The 24,058-nt window shown below is 47.1% G+C and overlaps 1 protein-coding gene across 2 annotated transcripts in view; it reads right to left on the minus strand.

Moving 5' to 3' along the window:
- Positions 1-24,058, minus strand: part of LOC148538625 (interleukin-13 receptor subunit alpha-1-like) — a 140,662-nt gene that overhangs the window by 92,328 nt on the left and 24,276 nt on the right. The window contains exon 2 of one of the 2 annotated variants that reach the window (XM_088453073.1): positions 14,197-14,339. The exons of the other annotated variant lie outside the window; for it this stretch is intronic. Coding sequence (XP_088309199.1) covers positions 14,197-14,339 — 143 coding nt within the window. The remainder of the gene's footprint in view (positions 1-14,196; positions 14,340-24,058) is intronic. 2 annotated transcript variants of the gene reach the window in all.

Genomic DNA, 24,058 nt, shown 5'->3' on the forward strand with positions numbered 1-24,058 from the left:
AAGCAATTCCGCCAATCGAGTCCTTTATTCACTTTGCCAGGATCTAAGGGTTGTCAGCATCTTGAAATTCGATCACTACATTTTGGGGACTGTGCTTGATCCTAGGTTTAAGTCATACGTTGTGTCTTTCTTCCCAACAGACACAGCTATTAAGAGATGCAAAGTGCTCTTAGAAAGCAAGTTGTCAGCTCAAGTGGCATGTGACATGACAACGTCTCCTATTTCAGTTTCTCCGGCAACTGAGGCGGTCGGGAAAAACTTCAGCTTTCCTAAGAACCCACTGGTGATGCTGATGAGTCAACACAACATTTTGACATCTGGTTGTGTAAAAAAAGAATTGCCAAAAATTTGTGACACCTCCACTGAGACTCCATCCGTTATGGTCACCATTCAAAGAATGGTTGAGGATTATTTCAATGACAGCTTCCAAATAAGCATGTCAGATAGTCCCTTTGACTACTGGCAGGGAAAAAAAGGCAATTTGGAGGCCCTTGCACAAACTGGCTTTGCTTTAGTTAAGCTGCCCACCCTCCAGTGTGTACTCAGAAATAGTTCAGCATGACCGGGAACATTGCCAGTGATGGGTGTAGAAGGCTACTTCCTCAAATGTGGAAAGATGATGTTCATTAAAATGAACTACAAATTCGATGAGGAAGACCTTTACTGGCAATTACGTCAAAGTCCAGAGGCACCTGTAATGGTAGATTCCAGCAGGGACTAGATAATATTGTGTGAAAATGATGTACACACTGATGAGGGTGAGTATGATAATGGCGACGACATCTTGCCTCTTAGAGCAAGTTTGTATGTAGAGATCATTGCCAGCAATATCAGCTGCCCATTGGTAGCTTCTTTGTGGGGGCCCAAACAACCAATCACTTCAGCCACAAGTGGCAGTCCCTGTCGCTGAAGTGATTGGTTTGTTAAACTGTGTATTTCTTGTGTAATATACAACATAAGGGTGGGTGGGAGGACAATTACATCTTGTACCTCTTTTCTTTGCATTATGTGCCATTTGGGGCATTGCTGACTGTCCTTTTGCGTAGACAACAAACATTTTTATTGTGTATTAAACTGCCATCCTGTCTGCCACCGCTGTGTGGCAATGTTTCATAGATGTCCTATATTCTTTTAAACTGCAGTGCGTTTTTGCCACTGCTCTGTTGCTTAGTTTAGCCAACCAGCTCGCCGCAGCCTTTGGCCTATATTGGTGAACAAGTGAAAACAATATTGTGAGTTGTGAGGTTGTCAAAATTGACTTCAAATGACTGGAAATATTGAGGTTAATAATAATGTATCAACAAAAACAGGCCCAAATTTTGTGATTTTAGCTGTTTTTACCAATTTTTTTAAAATACAGATCCAAAACCAAAACCTGATGACGAATTAGAGCCAAAACCAAAGCACAGGATTGGCGCACATCTCTTCTTAAAACCTGAACCATTGGATACAGTACCTTGAGGACTGAGGGTCTGATTCAGTGAGGATCAGTAAAACTGAAGGCTGTCAATTTAAGCCTAAGGGACATTAAACCACGAGTGTTTTAAGTATTGCCAGTTTAATAACGTGTTGGATATTGCCCCTTTAAGTTTAGCTGGTCTTATGCAGCCAATGAATGTGTCATGGGGAGTGGTCTAAGAGTATTTAATGGAGTGTTGTATGCAAATCTGCTTCTTTGTTACAGTTTTTTCCAGGACAGGGAAGTACTTTTACAGCTTTAGATATTTTAGTGCTTTCTACTCTTCATCCCACTCTTGCTTGATTCACCTCCCTGTCCCTGCCATCTCTCCTATCCCTTTCCTCTACCTAATCTCTTTTCCTCATCGGTCCTAGCATCCCCCGCCCGCACCGCTCTTCTGTTCCCCCCGCCCGGCTGGCAGTATATCTGCTGGAGGGGAGCTCTACGGATGCAGGCTCTCCTCCAGTTCCCCCTCGCGGCCGCCGAGTGTCAGCTAGTGCTGATGCTGACCCGGCGGCTGCGCGTTATACAGTCAGCAGGGCCGCGACTGCGGCTATGGTCGTCGGCCCTCCTGGTCATGGGGTGGGTGGCGGCTCGCGCTGCTCCTATCCCCCTTTCTGTGCCTGCTGCCTGGCGTAGCCGTTGCGCCCGGGTCCGTACTAGGCCCGGGGACGTGGCTCGGTCATCCTTGGGCGGATCCACGGCTGAGCAGTCTGCCGATGGCTCCTCCTCTGTGCTTGTGGACCAGTGGCAGGCTGCGGTCGCGGCTGGTCTTGAGTCCCGCTATGCCCCGGCACATTAAGACACGTGGCGGCTGTAGTACAGCAGGCGGGGCCACGGCCAGATGTCTGGCCGCTGGCTCCGCCTCCATATTGAGGTCTCCTGGCCACTAGGGATGGGCAGATCGATTCACTGCACTGAGTTGAGCCTCATGATAGAGCAAGCACTGGAGCCAGCAGGGGAGCCAGCGACTCAGTGAGTCACTGACAGCTCCGCCCCCCCGCAGCCCAGTGTGGTACCCCCAAGTTTGTTCCCAAATAGGGGTCCCCCAATATTTTTTTTTATGTATGTACACATAGATATACTGCAGCCCCATTCCATATAATAGGCAGGTATAGTGAACTTTGACTGACCTTGCTCTCCCTGAACCCCACTGAGCATGAGCAGACAGGGAGGTAGAAAGTGCCCCTTGGTCAGCGACCCATTTAGGAGGGAAAATCCTGCCCCATTGATTGGTAGACTGGGTGTCCAGGCAGAGATCCCTGTAGGCGGCCTGTTGCTGAGTCCCCTCTGTCCACTCATAGATGCCAGACTGACAGGGAGGAGATTGAGGGAGAGTTTATAAATTACCTTCCTCTAGGCTGTCAGTGCTGTGTCTGCGAGGAATTTCTGTAGAAAGAGTCTGGGGAAGAATTTCTGGAAAAGGAGTCAGGGAGGATTTGTCTGTGGAGTGCCCCTGGATTTATAAAATAGGGGTACAGAAACCCCTCTCCTTTAAACTGGATTACAAATACTGCACCTGGTATGCTGTCGGTGATGAGTTGCTGTGGAGTGTCCCTGGATCTGTATAAATAGGGGAGCAGTAGCCCCTCTCATTTACCCTGGATTACAAATACTGCACCTGGTGCTGTCTGTAAGGAATCAGTGGACTGCCCTTGGAGCTGTAAAAATAAGGATGCTATAACTTTAATGTTGCCCTGGATTACAATTACCAGACTTCATATTAGCCCAGAAGGCTACCTATCCAATCTGCCAGGGGAGGTGCTCTGATGCTGGATGTGAGTCCCTGGAGGAAGCTTGCCTGGGGATTTGCATAGAGCACCCTGCTTTGGAAGAAGCCCCCTCTGAATAAAGGACTGCCTTCCTAAGTGCCTGTTATCAGGAGGAGCCACATGAGGAAGTCTGCGCAAGCTGGGAGAGAAGAGGATCTGTCTGGGAAGGAGGTCTCATCGCTCCATCGTCGCAGATGAAGCCCCAGCTGAGGAAAAGCTCCCGCCAGTGACGAAAACCCTGCTGGCACCCGCACAGGCAGAAGAAAAGACAGCCCAAGGGGAAGAGTGCTTCATTACTCCTCCTGTTGCTGTGTGTGTTTGCTGGACAGAGCCCCTGTGGAAAGGGATTTTGCACCTGTTTCTCCTTGTAAAATACCTGCCGGAGGTCTGCAGCTGGGAACTCTGGTGCGGTGCTGTGCATCCCAGAGTTGCCCTGGACATCAGAGGAGGCTGAATAGCCACTGCCAGGGGTGAGATCATACCAGAATCTCCCTATACTCTGTCCCTCCATTAAGGCCCTGCCCCTCTGTACACCTATCCTATCTTGGTCCCCTGGGTCTATTGCATTATCCTTTACCTTGTGGCTAACCATGATTAGACTGGGAAACCAGGTTTTGTGTAAAAGCTGGGACTGGGGAGTTAGTCTCCCACACAACTGGGTATAGAAAGGGGTCATAGTGTTTTAAATTAGGTAAAGTGTGTGTGTAGTGATGAAATAGGGGGGGGAAGTAAAAGATAGGTCACCCCCTCTTTTTCCCAAGTATTGTATTGGTGGTAATTTTCTTTCCTGTGAACCTCTGGCTCATGTCCAGGAGGCGACGTGCCCTACGGGTGTCGGCTCATGTCCGATGCCACTGTGGGTGATGTACAAAGTATTTTATGTCTAGCTTTAAAGTAAATGTAATGCCATGTGATATGTATTTGGCTCTGTTTAATCTTTACTGATATTGGGGTTAATGTAAATTGTCTCTTATACCAACTGCTTGGCCCGGTATCCATTTCAAAGTCGATTCATGCTGATATAATTTATATTACTTGTGCTGTCATCTCATTAGCAAAAGGTGCATGCTTACTGTGAATCTGTTGCGTTGTCAATTCCGGTGATGTAATGTACATTACTTGTTTATTTAGCCCTGTGTAACCCCGGCTGGCAATTCTGGTAGTAAAAGTTGCTTTATTGTGCTTGGGCCATTTACTCTGCATGAACTGTTAGCCGTTACAGCTGGAGAACTACAAGTACCAGCCTAATTTGCAGTTGCTTTATTGTGCTTGGGCCATTTACTCTGCATGAACTGTTAGCCGTTACAGCCGGAGAACTACAAGTACCAGCCTAACTTCCATGTGCTTTATTGGGCTTGGGCCATTTACTCTGCATGAACTGTTAGCCGTTACAGCTGGAGAACTACAAGCGCCAGTTTAACCTGCATGTGCAATATTGTGATTGGGCCACTTACTCTGCATAGACTGTTAGCCGTTACAGCTGGAGAACTACAAGTACCAGCCTAACTTGCGTGTGCTTTATTGAGCTTGGGCCATTTACTCTGCATGAACTGTTAGCCATTACAGCTGGAAAACTACAAGTACAAGCTTGGCCTGCATGTGATATTCCTCAGCAAAAAGGGAGCTTTAACACAGACTGTATTTTTAAACTATAGGCTGCTGGTGCACTACTGATATAAGACTAACCTGCATGTGTTTTTCACACGTTATTCTCAGCAAAAAGGGAGCATTAACACAGACTGTATTACACAGCTATAGACTGCCGGAGCACCATTGATTCAAACTAGACCAGCAGGTGTCATATTTAGGTCTCTCATTTGTTTTTTTGGTAAAGTAAAGTTCTGCAGCAATTGTGGTTCTTGTTGGTTTCACATGCTTGCCAGCTGGGGTCACCGGTAGATGACGCGGAGGTAATAAATAAATACCTTGTCATGGAATAGTGTAATTAATTTCATTCCATCTGTATATGGTAAATATTTCCTATCATTTGTTGTTAAATATTAACAAACAATAAAATTGCGTTGCACCTTCCCTCCTGACTGGTCATTGTGTCTGCAAAAGGGGAATTCAGGCTTGCCTCTCTGTCACGGTGTGTCCTATCTGAACACGGGGAAATCGGCCACCGAAGCAATCCGAACACACCTGAACCTGGTGCTAGTGGTGCAGCACTGTACAAACCAGTCAGTACATCACACCAGCACTACAGCTCAGGGTTCTCACTCACTCTCCTGAGTCAGTGAACTCCCCGAGCCCTGGCTGTAGCTGCCTGACTCAGTGAGTCGCTGACAGCTCCGCCCCCCGCAGCCCAGCTCAAGCCTCTGCACTGACTCAGCAGAGTTAGTGCACTGCCCTGAGCCCTGGCAGTAGCTGCAGTCGCTAACAGCTCCTCCCCCTACACTGCTGATCTGACACAGTAGAGAAGTATTATCAGGTCGGATCAGCAGTGTAGGGGGCGGAGCTGCCATTCACTCTGGCTCCCACTGGCAGAGAGGCTAGGGAGGTGGGTGTCTCGACTCACCAAACACTGAGTGACTCGAGTCATTCACTCATCTGAATGATTCGAGTCAGTGTGTTGAGACACTCACTCACTAGCCATCTCTACTGGCCACTATGAGCACAGTCGCGGCCGCGCGTGGCTTGCCACCGTGACCGCTAACTATGTGCTGCTGGGTTGCAGCTGCATGTTGCGGGTGGTTGTGGGGCCGCGAAGGGGGCGTGGCCTTTCCCCATCATTATACTGCGCTAGGTGCGGCAGGCAGCCCCTCCCAGGTAGTGCCCTAGATTATAGGGGGCCATGGAAAATTAGGATCCCCTCAGTGTCACTTATTAAATAACTGGCCACCTACAGTCCCTGTTGATTTTTCAAATGTCAGCCAGTAGTAAAATTGACAGCCAGTAATGAATATAGTTGTGCACCAATGAGGTCATCTGGAAAACATGTACTGTTCGGGGTGCACTGATATAGCCCATCTATAGGTTCAGTTATTAATACTGAATAATACCCTATCCAGTACATAAGGGGACCAATCTGTACATCTATGTCCAGGGCAGTGCACGGTTTCTTTTTCTGCCCTCCCCCAGTTTCCCCAACTTGCTCAGATGATCTGTAATGGAGCCCACATATGAAATAACATAATTCAGCTCAGGCAAGATGGATCCACTTCTACATATAATTGTTTGCTGGTCCTGTATATGCCAGAATTATTTCATTCCTATATTCGTATGATGCCTGTTATAGCTGGTGTAAGTGCTGATTATGCCCTCTTACTGTTAACATGTTAAAAATCAGGCACTTGAAAGCCCCCTCTGTAGACATTCCGCATTTGCCACTGAGCCCTGTCCTCATTACAAACAAGGGCTGTTAGGATTGCCCAAGCAGGAGGCACAGGCAGGCTCCTCCTATATATCACAGAGGTCGCGTGTGTGTGACCGGTAGCAGTGGGCTCTCCACTACTGCAGTACGCAGTTAAACCAGCAGTTATTTAGTCTCCCATGCATAGAGCTAGGCAGTCCTGGCTCCGCCGATACAGGGTGCTGCCTGGTCAGCTGCCCAACACTGTGTCAGTTATTACCAGAGTTGGGACCATGGTGCAGTTTTTTCTGCTGGGCATTGAAGTCCTATTTGGTGTAATAGAACGCTTTAGTGATGCACTATCTGACATTAATGGGTAGCTGCTTTGACACTGCCTTATTTATGTATAGCACCTGGGATCTGACTTTTATCTCCTTTGAATCATTGATTCAATTGATGGAAGAGATTGTATTATTTATTCTGAGCATTTAACTTATATTGGCAGAATACATGTGCTATAGTAAAATTCCACAGGGTGCACAGCATATAACTGCAATTGCTGCCCTAAGCAGCTTTCGCTGGAGTGGGAACACCTATGTTAAGCTACATTCTTAGCTATGCTCCTACTTCGAAAATATAATTGCACCTATAGTAATGTGAGTACTACTATTCATGTTCTGTCTACCACCATTATTATTAATCCAGGTCTCCTAATAAATAACAATAAATAAATAAATATCCACCTCTTTAGGTTTTAGTGCAAACTAACAGAGAAAAAGTAACAGGCGGCCGTTATACTATGTAACACCCCATGACTTCCGGAATTCGGTATGGCACCCTCTGTCCATTTCATGAAGCACTGGAACCACCCTCGCTACTCCTTGGGCTTTGTTACATCTGCGTCAGGTGCATTGTCTCCCGTGGCTGTGCCCCCCCACCCTCTTACCCAGCTGCTGCTATTGCTGCACTCCATACGCTGTCATCTCGGGCCAGCATTTTGACCCCTTTGCTAGCATCCCATTCTTCCACGCCTGGGTCATCAATTGAGCAGCTGGCCAGCGATTGAGGTGAGGAGGCCTATTGCTCCTACCATAATTGGCAGGCGGGTTTTTATTATATTTGCGGGGTGCTACCCCTGAAACCCGTGTCACCAGAAAAGGCTTACTTCCGTGCCGAATCTGGATCTGCCCCCAGTCGTTTAGCTGTCGACGGCGGATCTCCTTAATACAGCATCCCCGATACGCCTTGGTCATATGTGGTGCTGGCTACAGCTAGTATATCCCCATAGGGAGGTGGCAGAGTGCTCCTGCAGTAACACTCAGCTCCAATTTTTACTGACGCTGCTGTCGTACTGGCTTTTTAGCTTACAGCAACGGTTCATGGTGCGCTTCACTTTGCCGTTGACGTGGGTTGCATAGGGGTTCACTAAGAACATGCTGTTGCTTGAGCTGTTCCCCATTATGGTCGCTTTAGAACTCTAGGGGGACCTCTTGGGTAATGCAAGTATAATTTGTTGCAGCACCCTGGACGCATTGCACGCACTTGACCTGAGAGTTCGTCCTCTCTCCAGTTGTTCGTTTGCTAGGATAAATTGTTCTGTGTTGCCTGCTGCTTAATGTACATTTTGTTGCCAGGCTTGTGCCTGGTACACAAACCATTGCCCCAAGACTTTGCGCTGTTAGCAGATGGCTTGGCTAAAAAAAACAAAACAGGAATGGGAGTTTTTTCAGGTTTCGGTGGCTCAGGCATGTAAGAGCTTGCAGAGCGTCATGCTGACTTTTATTTGGGATCTGTATTCGCCAGGGCACTCACTCGCTGTGTTACAGCATATTTTAGCATGCATGTCTATTTTCTCTGCGTTGTATGATGGGCCTTCATAATTTCAGGGGCATGCAGAGGGTTGGTCCAGGCGACCCTTTAAAGCGATTGACTGCAGGTGTCCCATTGATATGTCCATGATGCTTTCTTTACTTGCTGGATGCGGTCCCTCCATTTGTTTTTATTTTCAGCTTCGTATGCTTGCTGTTTTCAATTATGTTTTTTTCCCATGACGCTTAACGGGTCTGAGAATTAGTTGCCCCCTTTAAAATGGCTGACCCACCACCAGTGGCATAACTAGGGTATTTGGAGCCCAGGGCAAATGTAAAAATGGAGCCCCCCCTATGTGTGCGCACCACTTAAAAATGGGGCGTGTCAACATGACACACCCCTTTATCATCACTCTGAACATTCCTTTCCATATGCACCTTAACCCCAGTAGTGTCCCTTATACAGTACCCCCAGTTGTGCAATGTCCCCAGTTGTGGTTCCTCTTATGCAGGCCCATAGTAGTGCCCCTTATACAGTACCCCCAGTAGTGGTCCCCCTTATGCAGCCCCCAATTAGTTCCCCTTATACAGTACCCCCAGTATGCAATGCCCCCAGTAGTGGTCCCCCTTATGCAGCCCCTCATTAGTTGCCCTTATTCAGTACCCCAGTAGTGGTCTCCCTAATGCAGTGCCCCCCCCTATGAAGTGCCCCCAGTAGTGGTTCCCTTTAAGCAGTGCTCCTTTATATAGTGCCCCCAGCAGTAGTCCCCCCCTCTATGCAGTGCCCCCAGTAGTGGTTCCCCTTATGCAGGCCCCCAGCAGTGATCCCCCCTATCCAGTGCCCCCTGTAGTTTTCCTCCCTATTTAGTGCCCCTAGTGGTCCCCCCAATGCAGTGCCCCTAGTAGTAAACCCCTTATATAGTGCCCCCAGCAGTAGTCCCCCCCCTTATGCAGTGCCCCCAGTAGTAGTCCTCCTTATGCAGGTCCCCAGCAGTGATCCCCCCTATCCAGTGCCCCTTATACAGTGCTCCCTGTAGTTTTCCTCCCTATTTAGTGCCCCCAGTAGTAGTCCCCTAGTAGTAAGCCCCTTATATAGTGCCCCCAGTAGTAGTTCCCCCTCCCGATGCAGTGCCCCCAATAGTAGTCCCCCCCAGTTGTAGTCCCCAGTAGTGCCCCACCCCCAGTAGTTGTCCCCCCCACTAATGGTGCCCCCCAGTAGTGCTCCCCCCCTGTAATGGTGCCCCCAGTAGTGCTCCCCCCCTGTAATGGTGCCCCCAGTAGTGCTCCCCCCTGTAATGGTGCCCCCCGATGTGCAGACACACAACACAAGTTAAAAAAATACATTTACCTGAATCCACGCTCCGGCTCCAGCCTCTGCTCCCGGCGCCGCATGTCAGTCCTCCCGGGCTGGCGCGCTCTGCATTATGGGAGAGACGTCATGACATCATGACGTCTCTCCCATTACCCACTGCAGGAGCCGGAAATTGCAGTGGGAGCTCAGCAGTCAATGAGAGTCTATCTGACTCTCATTGGTTGCTGGTTAACACACACATCGCTGCCGCACTGGCGGCGATGTGTGTGTTACTGCACAGCCTGAGACCGCCTGCCTCCCACCCTCCTCCTGGTGCTAATGGGTAAGCGCTCAGGGGGAGGGAAGGTCTCGGCTGTGCAGCAAAGGACCGGCGCTGGGCGGAGGGAAGCCTAGCGCCGGTCCTTTGTAAATGTGTAGCACTGACCGCACACACTGTGGTTGGCGCTACACTGCCCAACTAGGGCGGGTCGGTAACGTGGCCGGCGGCACCCTCCTCCGCCGCCGGTCCTACGACGCCCAGGGCACACGCCCTGCTCGACCCCCCTTAGTTACGCCACTGCCCACCACTCACTATTGGGGACGTAACTTATATGCCTGGAAGCAATGCTAGGCCTTATACGGTGCTCCGGTGTGGACCAGGCTGGTAGAAGGCACTGGCTTCACTTCAACCATATCCCATTCCTGCGGTATGTCCGGTGGCGCTGGAGCGTACTTTTGAGCGATGGGATGGGACATGGTTGATGCACAAGGAGGTATCCCGGTTACAAAATACCAGTTTATCATGTTTTGCAGCGTTGTTTGGCTTTTTCAGAGCTCAAGCCGGGCAAGTTTGAAATAATACTGACAGAGTGGCATTCGGTTTAAATAACTATTGTAATAGATTTAATGAATGATAATATATAGATATCCAGGATACTACCATATATTTCAGAAAAATATTGGAAACACCGGTTTTGTGCTGAGACACTAGTTTAATTACACGTTTTTTTTACCTATATAACACTTTAATTTCTTTTAATATTTCACGGACTGTATAATTTCTATACATATTTTCAAGACTAATCAAAGTTATAATTAATTCTGTGCAACAATTGCAGACAATTTTTTCCTCTCTACCCTTCATTGGGAATGATTTAAGTTAGGGATGTGCGCCGGACCATTTTTGCCAGATTTGTATTTGGTTCTAATTCGTCGTCCGGCTTTGGATTTGGATTTGGATTTGCCAAACTGCGGTGACTGGCTTTGGATTTGGATTTTTTTTACAAAAATGACAAAAAAAGCTAAAATCACATAAATTGGTCTTTTTTTTCTTCCTAGAGTATTATTAACCTCAATAACATTAATTTCCAGTCAATTTAGACCATATCACAGCTTATAATATTGTTTTCAACATTATTGGCCAAAGGTTGAAGTGAGCTGACTGGTTACTAAGCGACAAAGCAGCGGCACAACGACACAGACACCACAGTATAAAGCACATCTATGACACATTGCCACACAGCAGTGGCAGAAATGAAAAGTAGTGCACCCACCCAGTGGGGTACGGCCAGCAGAATCACAGTACTTGTTTACATAGTGGGCTACGGCCCAAGGAGTCACAGTGCACAATCTTATTCACATTACACCGCACATAGGGCCTGATTCACATTACACCATAAAGTAGTGTCTCTTATTTATGTTAAGACACACAGTAGTGACCCTTTTACACAATGCCCACAGTAGTGCCCCTTTTACACAATGCCCACAGTAGCGGTGTCCCCTATGCAGTCCCCTTAGTAGTAGGGTCCCCTATGCAGTGCCCCCAGTAGAATTCCCCCCAGTAGTATGCCCCCCATTAGCAGGCCCCCGCCAGTAGTATGCCCCCCATTAGCATGCCACCCAGTAGTATGCCCCCCATTAGCAGGCCCCCCCAGCAGTATGCCCCCCATTAGCAGCCCCCCCAGTAGTATGGCCCCCCCAGTAGTAGCCCCCCTTGTAGTAGTAAGCCCCCCCCAGTAGTAGTAAGCACCCCCAGTAGTAGTAAGCCCCCCCCAGTAGTAGTAAGCCCCCCCCAGTAGTAGTAAGCACCCCCCAGTAGTAGTAAGCCCCCCCCAAGTAGTAGTAAGCCCCCCCCAGTAGTAGTAAGCCCCCCAGTAGTATGGCCCCCCCAGTAGCAGGCCCCTCAGTAGTATGGCCCCCCCAGTAGCAGACCCCTCAGTAGTATGGCCCCCCCAGTAGCAGACCCGCCCCAGTAGCAGACCCCCCCCAGTAGTATAGCCCCCACCAGTAGTAGTAAACCCCCCCAGTAGTATGCCCCCCCCAGTAGTTTGGCCACCCCCAGTAGTATGGCCCCTCAGTAGTATGGACCCCCAGTAGCAGACCACCCCCTTAGTATAGCCCCCCAGTAGCAGACCCCCCCAGTAGTATAGCCCCCCCCCAGTAGCAGGCCCCCCCAGTAGTATGCCCCCCCCCCCAGTAACTTACCTGTATCCCCGCTCCCGCGCCGTCAGCTCTGCTGTCACACGCTGAGGAGGGAGCCGGAAGACGGAGCTCATGTGTGAGCTCCAGCCGGCTACCTCCGTACAGCAGCCAATGAGAGTGTGTGACTCTCATTGGCTGCTGTAACAAACACACAGCTGCCGCTGACGGCTGTGTGTTTGTGTCTGCGTAGGGCAGAGCGCTATCACAGCGTTCTGCCCTACACAATAGGAGCCCTGATGTCGGATTCTCTAGTGAGAATCCGACATCAGGCGGCCGCCGTTCGGCCCCGAACGGGGATCCGAGTCAGGCGGTGAACACCCGAACAGGGTTCGGGTGGACTCGGATCCCCAATGTTCGGAGCGGTTCGGATTCCACAGAATCCGAACCGCTCATCTCTAATTTAAGTCTGCAAACTGCATTGTATTTGCACTCTATTGTCATTAGATCCATTTGATAGATAACAGAAGCCCTGCTTTCCTGCCAGTTGTGTGCTCTTTCATTGTCCGCAGGAGTGTGTGGAGGAATGTTGGTTCTGGTGCAGTTGGTTGTGGCTAGGGGGAAGGTAAAATACTGTAGATACATGTTGGAGAATGGTGGTGGTATAGTGGAGAATGCTGGTGGTGTAGTGGAGAATGGTGGTGGTGTAGTGGAGATTGCTGGTGGTATAGTGGAGAATGGTGGTGGTGTAGTGGAGAATGGTGGTTGTGTAGTGGAGAATGATGGTGGTGTAGTGGAGAATGATGGTGGTGTAGTGGAGAATGGTGGTGGTGTAGTGGAGAATGGTGGTGGTGTAGTGGAGCATGCTGGTGGTATAGTGGAGCATGCTGGTGGTATAGTGGAGAATGCTGGTGGTATAGTGGAGAATGCTGGTGGTATAGTGGAGCTTGTGTTTATGCAATTCCGCGATGCACACTTGTTTCGTGGAGATGGCGTGCATTTTAGTCCTGCAGGATTGCCTAATTTTCTGCTGATTGAGGGTATCTTGTTACAGGGTTGAGTTATGGTGGCGGCGCATCGGTTTAGGCCTCGCTTGGCAGACAGGAATGACACTTGGAGTTAGTTTATGTTAATACGTAGGCTTAGTGGGTGCGCTCTCATTGAAGTGGAGTAAAGAGACAGCCAATTGACCTGGAAGGGAAATGGCTATACTTCCTGGACCGGTGGTTGAAGTTAAAGGAGAGTTGATCACCAATGCTTGGCTTGTGTGTGCGTGTTTGTGTTGAGCCGTTTGGTGGTTATTGTTCTGTGCGTTCTTTTGTGCCGTCACCATTATTAGTATTAACTTGTAGTCTAAAAATGTAATGACTTGTCAAAAAAAAATTTGACAAAATATTTATAATGCCAACACTGTTGTCTGTGTCTTTATTTTAGAAGATAACTTACATTGTATTTAAGAAGGTATTATATGGTAACACAATAATACACGTTAGTGAGTTTACTATTGCGTACGCAGCTGCGAACTCACACGGAACGCAGCTGCGAAAGTATGCTAATGCCTGCCACAGCTCAGCCGGCATAGAGACGCCCACTGCTGCTTTCTCACATCCGTACAACCTCGCACTCTGCGTATCCATCGGTACCATTGACGCACATCGGCCCGTCACGCAACCTTCACACCAGGTCTGACCAGCCGCAGAAACTGCAAGTCTTGTCGCACGCAGTGAGTACACAAGCTGTGTATGCAATCGCAGTGCCTAATTTATGCACGCCCAGGAAACGGTGTTCAAACGGACAGGCAAGCCTGCGTTTTTCAAACCACTCCCCCGTCACCCCCCCTAAAATGCTCACAGCCTGTCACTCACTCTGCGATGGATTCCTCAGTGCTTCCGTAATTGGTGCATACGCAATGGTTAACAATTGCTCGATCTGCGTACGTAATTGCAATTACGTATGCTGCTGAATCAGGCTCTGAGTTTGGTAATCTCTGCTAAAGGATCAACAATCACTATATTCACAATTCTTAACAAAGCAACAGAGGCATCACACAGCACTGGCCCATAGGTACATGACAAAATAGTCATGGTTCCAAGCCATTAATATACTATAGACAGAATGATATAAAATGAGAAAAAATTAAATTTCAGACAAATTACCTCCGATGAGTCTACATTGCTTGATGAAGTCATTTTTCTATTATATTTAAATGTGCAGTTCTCCTTGGGAGGTTTCCATTCCCAAAACAAATAAAACATCCCACGCATTTTTAGAGACAAGTCAGTTGGTGGAGAAAGATATTCTGTGTAGGAAGCAAAGAACAAAAGAAAAGCTGTTTGTATAGCATAATGGAACATAGGTACAACATGTTTCATTATTGTTTTGCACTATGTAGTTCAACTACTTTCTCTTATAAAATAGTATACAGTATTCCTGTATATAATATGAGGCTAAATGGTAATAGGTGACATATTTGGACACAGGCCAGAACAGGGCTCTATACCTCCCGGTGTTGCCCCCGCCCCCTTAACTAGCGACATCATGACATCACACCTAGGGGCCAGAGCTGTCAGCTTCAGGAAGTAAAGCACTGTCCTAACGAATCTCCTTCCTGGAGCGTCCTCTGAATGTTCTGGGTGGCTTGGCAGCAGTGCAAGCTAGACGCGGGTGTCATGGGGCAGTGATGGTGCTGCTTCCAAGGCCCTGCACACCACTCACACACCCCTAGTTACGGCCCTGTTTGGATACATTTTCCACTTCACTGCTTGGAAAATGCATTTGTGATCATCGTATATATTTTTAAACATTGTAATGCAATTTTTATTATATTTTATTTTTAAGGTGCCACTTAGTTTCCACAGCACTGTATAGAAAATATACAAATTAACAGTACATTTTGTCATACCATAGGTACAGTTAATGTATGTTGATTTATTGCTGGAACAGCAACAAGAAATAAACTAGTTAAGACTTGGACAAGGGTAGAGGGTTGGGTAACTCACTGCATCTGGTCAGGCAAGGGAGGTGAGTTCAGGACTCCAGGAGATTTTACCCAGTGAAGGGCGACCACACAGTGTCAGAGTCAATGAATGGGACAAGCAGACAAGAAACAAGGTGCACTGGAAGCACAGGGACTAACATGATGAAAGATGGTCCTGTCCAAGAGAGTTTACTTGCTAAGACAGAGGTGAGAAAAATACAGCTTGCAGGCAATATGCGGCCCCAGTGGTGTCACAAGGAGGGTGCAGGCCGCACCGGGGTGTCACATGCCCGGGGGGTGGCACCAAGGTGCAGACTTCCCCTCAGTGGCAGAAGCCAGGTGCTGCACTGCAGCATTAAGTTACAGCAGTCGGCTCCTGTCATAGCGAGGGAGCCGACGCCCCCCCCCCACCACCCCAGTGATAAGTTTGACAACGGACCGGTAACCAGGTTCGGCCCATGAGGCTCTCCCGAGGCCACCCCTTTCCCGAGGCCACGCCCCTTTTCGGCACCACGCAGCAACGCCGTGCGCATGGCATCCCTCCCCGCACCGGGTATCACCTCAGGGAGGGACACCACTGTGTGGCCCGCTAAGCATTTGGATCTGGACCCTTTCATTTCGCCCCTCAGCCACCTCTATGCCGCCCGCCGAATGGTGGCCGGTGGGGGGAGCATAGGGCGCGCACTGCCTGTTGCCATAGTGCAGCACTTGGGGCCCAATCCATTATGGATCACAACTGCAACAGCGTACGTAGATCGGCCGATGGTGTGTACTCACCATAAGTATGCACCGCAGTGCGTGTGTGTGAGTTAGCATTGTGATCGCACTGCAATCACTTATGCAGATACAAAGCCATCGCAGATTGAGCGACGGAACGTCAGTGTTTGGGGGGTAGTGATGGAGTAGTGGTTGTATAAATGCAGGCGTGTCTGTCCATTTGAACTCCATTTCCTAGGCATGCATAAATTAGCCACTGCTACGGCATAAGCATCTTGAGTACTCACTGAGTGCGATGACCATGGGTGCCGAGAGGGGGGAGTAGCGAGTACAGTTTGCCCATGCCCAGGCTTGCTAGAAGGGGCTCCCCCTCCCCCACAACAGCTCAGCACACAGCTTGTGCTATTCTGCAGTGCGAGACTGCTCCGGCTGCTGCAGTAGCTGCAAGCAGTCTCCTATGGCTGTGGGGGGAAGCGATCACACTGATCGCGCCCCCCCACTGTTTAGCGCCAGGCTGGGGGGCTTACAGCGCCCCCTCCCCAGCGTGCAGCTACGCGGACTGTAAAAGTGATTTAACAAAAAATTCAATAAAATTTCAAGGGGGCGTTGCCACACCTCCCACGATTAGGCCACGCCCACTCCTTTACCCGGGCCCAGCCGGGTTCTCTACGGCCCTGGCGACGACAGTGCAATTTCTGAGTACAGTCAGACCTGTTGTAATTGTGCATGAGGGGCCGATGTTACTCTATGGTACCGATGTATACGCAGGTCTGCGAGGCCTTACGGATGTTCGAAAGCGGTAGTGGACATCTCTATGCTGGCTTTGCAATTGCAAACATTAGCATATTTTTGCAGCAGGTCTGCGTGCATTATCGCAATAGCGATCCGTAGTGAATCAGGTCCTTGGTCATTTAGTTTACAGTAACAGCCTCTTCCCGGCTTCCTCTATTGGTCCTCCTCTGCCGGCTATGAATCAATGGCTTCCTACTTTGCTGGGACCACACGGACAAGATCTGTTCAGCACCTCCCATAACCAGGAGCAAAATATTAATCCCTCCTCCCAAATGGATCCAAATGCAGAATAGTGAAGTGACATTACAAAATAAGCTATTAAAGGTAGTATTGGAGATCAAAGAAGCTGATTAATTCACCAAGAGGAAGTTATAAAGGGCTCTATTTATTAACATTATTTTTACTAAAATAAAGTGAAAAAGGGTGTTTTCACACCCTTTTCACATTATTTTAGTTTCACCTGTAGTTATTACAGGGCAATTGGAGTAGAATTAGTAAAATTCTACTCCAACCCCTAGTATCACTTATTTTTAGTAAAGCAGATCGCATTTCCCATAATTGTAATGGGAAATGTGGTCTGACCAGAGTTACTAAAAATAAATTGTAAAAAAATACCGGGGGAAGCCCTGTGATAATAACGCCACCTGGAGGTGGCGTTATCCAGGGTCTGCCCCGGTTACCGGGCTCCCACTCTGCTCTAACGGGGAGAGCAGAGGCGGGAGCCGGTACCAGTAATCAGCTATGTAGTCTAAACAGACCGCAAGCTGATTGCTGTAAAAAAAAAAAAAAATTGAAACATTTTTTTTTTCCTTACCTGAATCCAGGGACCGGTGATCGGGCCTCCGGTGATGGCTACTCTCCGGTCAGCTGGTCTCCCACAGTGCACTATGGGAGACCAGCACTATGATCGGGCCCCAGTGCAGTATGGGAGATCACCTGATCGGGAAGCCCGGAGAAGATCACCGGAGGCCAGGAAGATGCAGGTAAGTGTAATGAAGGGAGGGAGGGGTTGTGGGGGGGGCAGGGGTCACGGGGGTCCGCGATCGTGGGGGCGGGGCTTAGTGTCTGTGGGGGGTAGCAGTGACGGCGGGTCGGCGCATGCGCGGGCTCTTAGTTGCGGTGTTTTTTCCAAAAATACAGCGACTAGAGTGTGGATGGGATCCGCAGGGACAGAGCTTTATCGCAAGCTCTGTCCCTGCAAGGGATTTATAGTAAATCCCTGTGATATTGCCTGAATACGCAATGCGAATTCACTCGGTAATATCACACTACAATCCGCATTCAATATGCGGATTGTAGTAAATAGAGCCCATTTTGAGAAGAAAAGGGCACAAGGCTGTATTCCTGGGGAATGCCTTCAGGTAAAGGAATGGGGATGTTCTCAGTGGAACAAGATAAGGTTTTTGGATACAGAAGATATTAATCAAGACAAACAAACAAAATCTCAGTTAAAAATATATTTATTACAAACTAAAACAAAGTATATTATTAAAAGTAATTTAACTTGCTTGTTAGCTAAACTGCTTAGAATATAAATGGTTTATTTCCAGGAGCCCCCTCCAACATCTGTGGAGCTGGAATCTCGCACTGGCTGCAGGTCAGCATCGAGAGAAAGGTTGATGAATTTGCTTTGTCTTGAACTTTTGTACCATCCTGCCAGTAAGCTCTGAACACACCTTACAAATATGGGTATAAATCTGTTTGCAACTACACTATTGGTTAAATACCGATAAGAACGTTTTAACAAACTAATGCATGTGTGAATACTAAAAGGAAACGCCTTGGAGATATATGATGTGTCTAGTTTTCACTTTCTTTTTGTACCACCTAATGCCTGATACACCATTTAATGCAGAGGTTCACAAACGTGCTCCACAACAGTTCAGGTTTTAGAGATATCCATGGTTGAGCACAGGTGGTTAACTCGAACTGACCGAGGTACTAATTAAGTCACTTGTGCTCAACCATGGATATCTCTAAATCCTGAACTGTTGGGGAGCTTTGAGGACTGTGTTTGGGAAACCCTGATCTAATGCACGACATATTCATAAAAGCACTGAACAAACATGGTTTCAGCAGCCATTTTTGCACTCCCATTATAATCCACCATTGGTTTTATTATGTGGAAGGCATACATTCATTTATCAGCTATAACAAGTCACATTCCACTCAGGGCATAATAACCACTCCCCCATCACCACTTGGCCCCACCCTTTCTAATGGACACTCAAGCACTTCCTGATTCTCGTTCAGTTCACCACACATTAGGGATGGACATCGGAAGCCCACCATCATATGATGGCAGTGCTTCCACCATTGAATCTTTCGATGCGATGGTAACTAACCATCGCATCAAAAACATTCAATGGTGAAAACTATTCATATGAATAGTAAAGGGGCGGGGTTAGGGGAGGGGCTCAGACACAGTAAAAAAAAAAAAAACCCAGGCAAGGCACAGGCAGGCACAGCTGATTTAGGATGAGGAGGAGAATGGGAAACACTGCCACACTGCTGCTGCTGCTGTGGGCACTTAAACAAGCAACAAGAAAGTGAAGTGTAAAAACATGTTTAAAACATACTTATGACACACAGAAAACTAGCCTCTTACAGCACCAGCAGAGAAATCACTCTCCATCTCTGCTGTTAAAACGTTTTTGTCCCTCTGTGTGTGTCTGTGAGTGACAGCAGCTGCAGGGCCAGGACTGCACACTGACTGGCTCTCGCTGTCTCAGAGAGCCAATCAGAGCTAGCAGAGAGGGGTGGGAGGGCCAGGTCTGAGGCAATGAGAGACAGCCTCCAACGATCCCAGCAACATGAGCCAGGAAGGTTATCAGAGGCAGGAGACACAGAACACAGCAGCCAGGGGAGGGAGAGCTTTTAGTTTTGAAAGAAAATAAGCCACCATCGCAACACCATTGAATGATTACCATTCGATGGCAGCAAACATCGGAATGCTGCCATCGAATGGTAAAACACTAGCATCGAATGAAAAACATCGATGGTCGGCAAACATTGACCATCGATGTCCATCCCTACCACACATAGCAAACTGGACAGTGCTTGGTAATTCAGATGAATCATCATTTATCTCACAAACCAATGGCATGTTGTCAGAAACCTCATTTTCTAATTAATCTGGCAATACTGCCCCATGCACACATTCATATCCATACTGTATATTTCAGAATCATACTCTTGTTCTAACAATGTGTGACTATCAAGATATTCTCTAATAACACAGGAATCTTCTGATTCATTCAATGTTTCTATCTGCAAACTTTTTGCAATTTGCAATCATTTGTGTATAAAAATCTGCAATGTATGGGCTTCACAGATCGCAGATTGCAACCAAAAAGTGATTGGAATTGTTAAATCAGATTGTCCAACATGTTGGATTTCTAGTGTATGGACATGGGGCCTGATTCAGACCCACTCGCGAGCGACTCTCCGCTCGCAAGTGGGTCGATGGTGTGCCCTGAGCATGCGCACGACGGAGGGAGCTCCGTTGTGCGCATGCGCGAGACGCGACGAGCGAAGGACTTTCCTTCGCTCATTGTGTCTGATCAAAGGGGGCGTGCTGTCGATGTTGATTGACAGCACGCCCCCTTTGGTGGGCGTGTCGGGGGCGTGGCTGCTAGACGGGGGCGTTCCCAAGGGAACGCCTACCGTCTGAAGCCGGCCCACTGACATCACTAGTGATGTCAGTGGGAGTGATTTTGGCTCTGATAGAGCCAAAATCACTCCGGGCCTTGCGGTTGAGAAACTCAAACGCAGGCTCCGGCTCGCGGTGGCGATGGTCGCGATGGTCAAGACCATCGCGACCATCAACCTGCACGCTCGTATAGCTGTGGGTGGTGACCCACAGCTATACGAGCGTCCAGGAGGACGCTCCATAATTATGGAGGTGGGCCCTGATTCAGAGCGAGCACTCTGGTCAGAGCGTCCGGCTCTGAATCAGGGCCATGATCAGCAGATTTGCAGACTGTTACTAGTAAAAGGATGGGCCTTTCAAGATTGGAAGATCTGTGTTTACTGCAATCGATTTGCAAATCACTGAAAAAGATCTGTAATGTATGGATGCAGATTGCAAGATTGGGAGATCCTAAAATCGGGCAATAAATCTTTAAATTGTTCAATTGTGGTTTTCAGATTGCTGATGTATGGGGCCTTTACACAGGATCATTTATAGCTGCAAAACTGGATCACCTGAATCATTTACAGTATATTGAACTTATTTAACAGCATACATTGATCCTATTCATTTTTTATATAGACACTTTTAGTACAGGCATATGGATATAAAAAAATGAATAGGATCAATGTATGCTGTTAAATAAGTTCACTGTTGACTTTATCCTACCCAGTGGAAATTGGATAACAATTTTAAACATATTCAATTAAAAATGAAGATTTATTTAATGTGGTTCTTGTGTGCCTAGTAAATACAACCTCTCTCTTTTCTTCTACATTTCAAGTTCCTCTCTCTATCAGTTATGCTGGGAATATGGTGCAAACATACGGTCAGATTTTCTTTCAGATTTGAACAATAACGATTTAAAAAATTGTTCAATCGTTCATATTTGAAAGAAAATCTGACATGTCAGCCTGCAACGATGAACGATGCGCGTTCCCGTTTGTCAGATAACGATATCTGACATCTGATGTGTTTGCAGTCAGATTTGGTCGATTTCATTCATTTTAATACTGTGTGAAATCGTTCAAATCGTTCGAATCATTTGTTAAATAGTTGAATAGTTCATCTGACATATCTGACCGTGTGTATGCACCAATACACTATACAATTATCTGTCAGATATCTGTCGAATCTGGCTGGTTGGAATGAAAATCTGGTAATGTATGGGAGCCAATGGCAATCGACCATTTGCTCATTAACACTGAAAAACAGACAAAAATTGTCATCCAGATAAATTGGTTAAATCAAATTAATTTAACCGATTTGACCAATAATTTTTGCCCATTTTCCAGTGTTTAAGATCATATGGTCGATTGTCATTGGCTCCCAATCTTTACCAGATTTTCATTCCAACCAGCCAGATTGGACAGCATTTTCGGAAGGCATCCCTTTAGAAATCAACATTTCATTGTTCTCTCATAACTCACAAACAACATACTGCTTGTTCACATTATGCAGAGTTTTTTCATAACCACGTACATTTCTCTGAAAATCAGACAGCTGAGTTTCCAATTTTTCCCTTACCAAAATAGCATATTTTCTAAAAACCTTGACATTTTTTTTTCTTATTTGTTCAGAAAGACAAAGGCCCTCATTCAGAGCCGCACGCAAGCGGGCGCACGTACGTTAGGCGTACGTACAAAAATATTTAAATTCAATGGCTCGCTCGTATTTTCGTTCGCATCTAAAATTCCTCCCTAAACTCTGACGACCCCTCCTCTAACTAACGAGCGTACGAAATAGCGAGCGTACATCCCCGAAATGGCTTGAAAGGAACGCACGCACAAGTATAAACAGGAAGTGGCCTTGTCAGATGTCGATGACCTGCTCCTTTATTCTGCCTACCTCCATCAATCGTATCATGCCAATCAATGTATCAATTAGCTTAATTGTTTGTTTTTTTTCAACACAATGCAAGAAACTTTACTCTTGTCTGTGTTTGTGTTTACCCGCAGAATACGTACGGATGAAACATTCGCTTTTATTGTTTAAAAAACATGTGAACCACAATTAAACAATTGTACTATTGCTGTGGATCCCCGCATATTTCCCTGGGTTCATTTCTTTATTTAAATTTGCTTACGCATGTCACTGCATCAAGCCTATCCTAACTCTCCAGAGATTTCTGGCCCTGTCGAACACATGACTCATACACTAACCAATAAAATTGCTCCTGTTAATTTCCAAAATACATTAGCCAATCAGAAAATTTTTACACACTTTATCAAAAATGATTTTTAAGAAAAACACCATTGCCATCATGAGAGCCTCCGCATTCACCAGGCGTGAGCTGCTGGTGCTTACGGAGGTCATGGATCGCCGGATCACCAGCCAGCCAGAACCCATGACCAACCGGCAGAAGCGCTCCGCGTATGCGGAGGTACGGTCCCGCCTGCGGTCCTTCGGATCACGCCGCAACATCGGGCAGCTGGAGCGCAGGTGGTCCGACCTGCAACGGCGAACGCCCCGCTTGCTGGCATGCTTTCGCATGCAGATCCTGGCAAGTAAGTGTTATGTATTGTGGTTTTAATGTTTGTGTTTGTGGGGCAAACTGCGTGTGCATGTTTTCCTGTCTGTTCTATTTATTATTTGTACTCATATCTGCGTGTGCATGTTTTCCTGTCTGTTCTATTTATTATTTGTACTCATATCTGCGTGTGCATGTTTTCCTGTCTGTTCTATTTATTATTTGTACTCATATCTGCGTGTGCATGTTTTCCTGTCTGTTCTATTTATTATTTGTACTCATATCTGCGTCTGCATGTTTTCCTGTCTGTTCTATTTATTATTTGTACTCATATCTGCGTGTGCATGTTTTCCTGTCTGTTCTATTTATTATTTGTACTCATATCTGCGTGTGCATGTTTTCCTGTCTGTTCTATTTATTATTTGTACTCATATCTGCGTGTGCATGTTTTCCTGTCTGTTCTATTTATTATTTGTACTCATATCTGCGTCTGCATGTTTTCCTGTCTGTTCTATTTATTATTTGTACTCATATCTGCGTCTGCATGTTTTCCTGTCTGTTCTATTTATTATTTGTACTCATATCTGCGTCTGCATGTTTTCCAGTCTGTTCTATTTATTATTTGTACTCATATCTGCGTCTGCATGTTTTCCCTCTTTTTATGAATTTTTAATTCTACTGCTATTTTTTTTGGTTTTATTTATTTTTTCTTTTTTTTTTTTTGTTTGTTTGCCCGGATTTGTCCATAAACTAAACGCAATTTATTTGACATATTTTAGGGGGACAGCCAAGACTCCGCCGTCAACGTCGGCGTTCCCGCCCACTCTCCCCAACCCCCAGCCAACACTCCACCCCAAATCTTTCCCCTATTCCCCACTCCTCCCCATCCTTCCCAGACCCTCTCCCGGAAATGTCGGGCCTCCTTCCCCTCCGTCCCACTTCCCCCTCTCCTCCACCCACCCCTCTTCCAATTACCCCCTCCCCGGAGTCCAGCATAACTCCGCCCCATTCTTTGAGGAATGACGGATCCTCCGAGGAGGATCATGGAGGTTTTGCCGGAGCTCCCGATTTGTTTCCCGGTATGTTTTTTATTATTTTTTTTTAAAGCACAAACTGTTTGTATGTAATCATGTGTCGTGCCTTTCTTCGTGTTTTTGTGGCTTGACTTTTGTTGATTGTGAAGGTTTGCCTTTACCTCTTCCTGGTGATTTAAGCATACACATATCATACCTGTGGGAATTTGTACCTAGGCCTTGTATTTTTGCCAGCCCACCCTTTTATTTATGTTTTTGGGAAAAGGAGTGATTTGTTTTTTTTTTAATGTTTTTCTGTGGAGTCCCTATTGTTGTATTAACCCACACACTTTTCTCA

Source organism: Taudactylus pleione, unplaced genomic scaffold (assembly GCF_031769625.1).
Source record: "Taudactylus pleione unplaced genomic scaffold, aTauple2 ptg000039l, whole genome shotgun sequence".
NCBI lineage: Eukaryota > Metazoa > Chordata > Amphibia > Anura > Myobatrachidae > Taudactylus > Taudactylus pleione.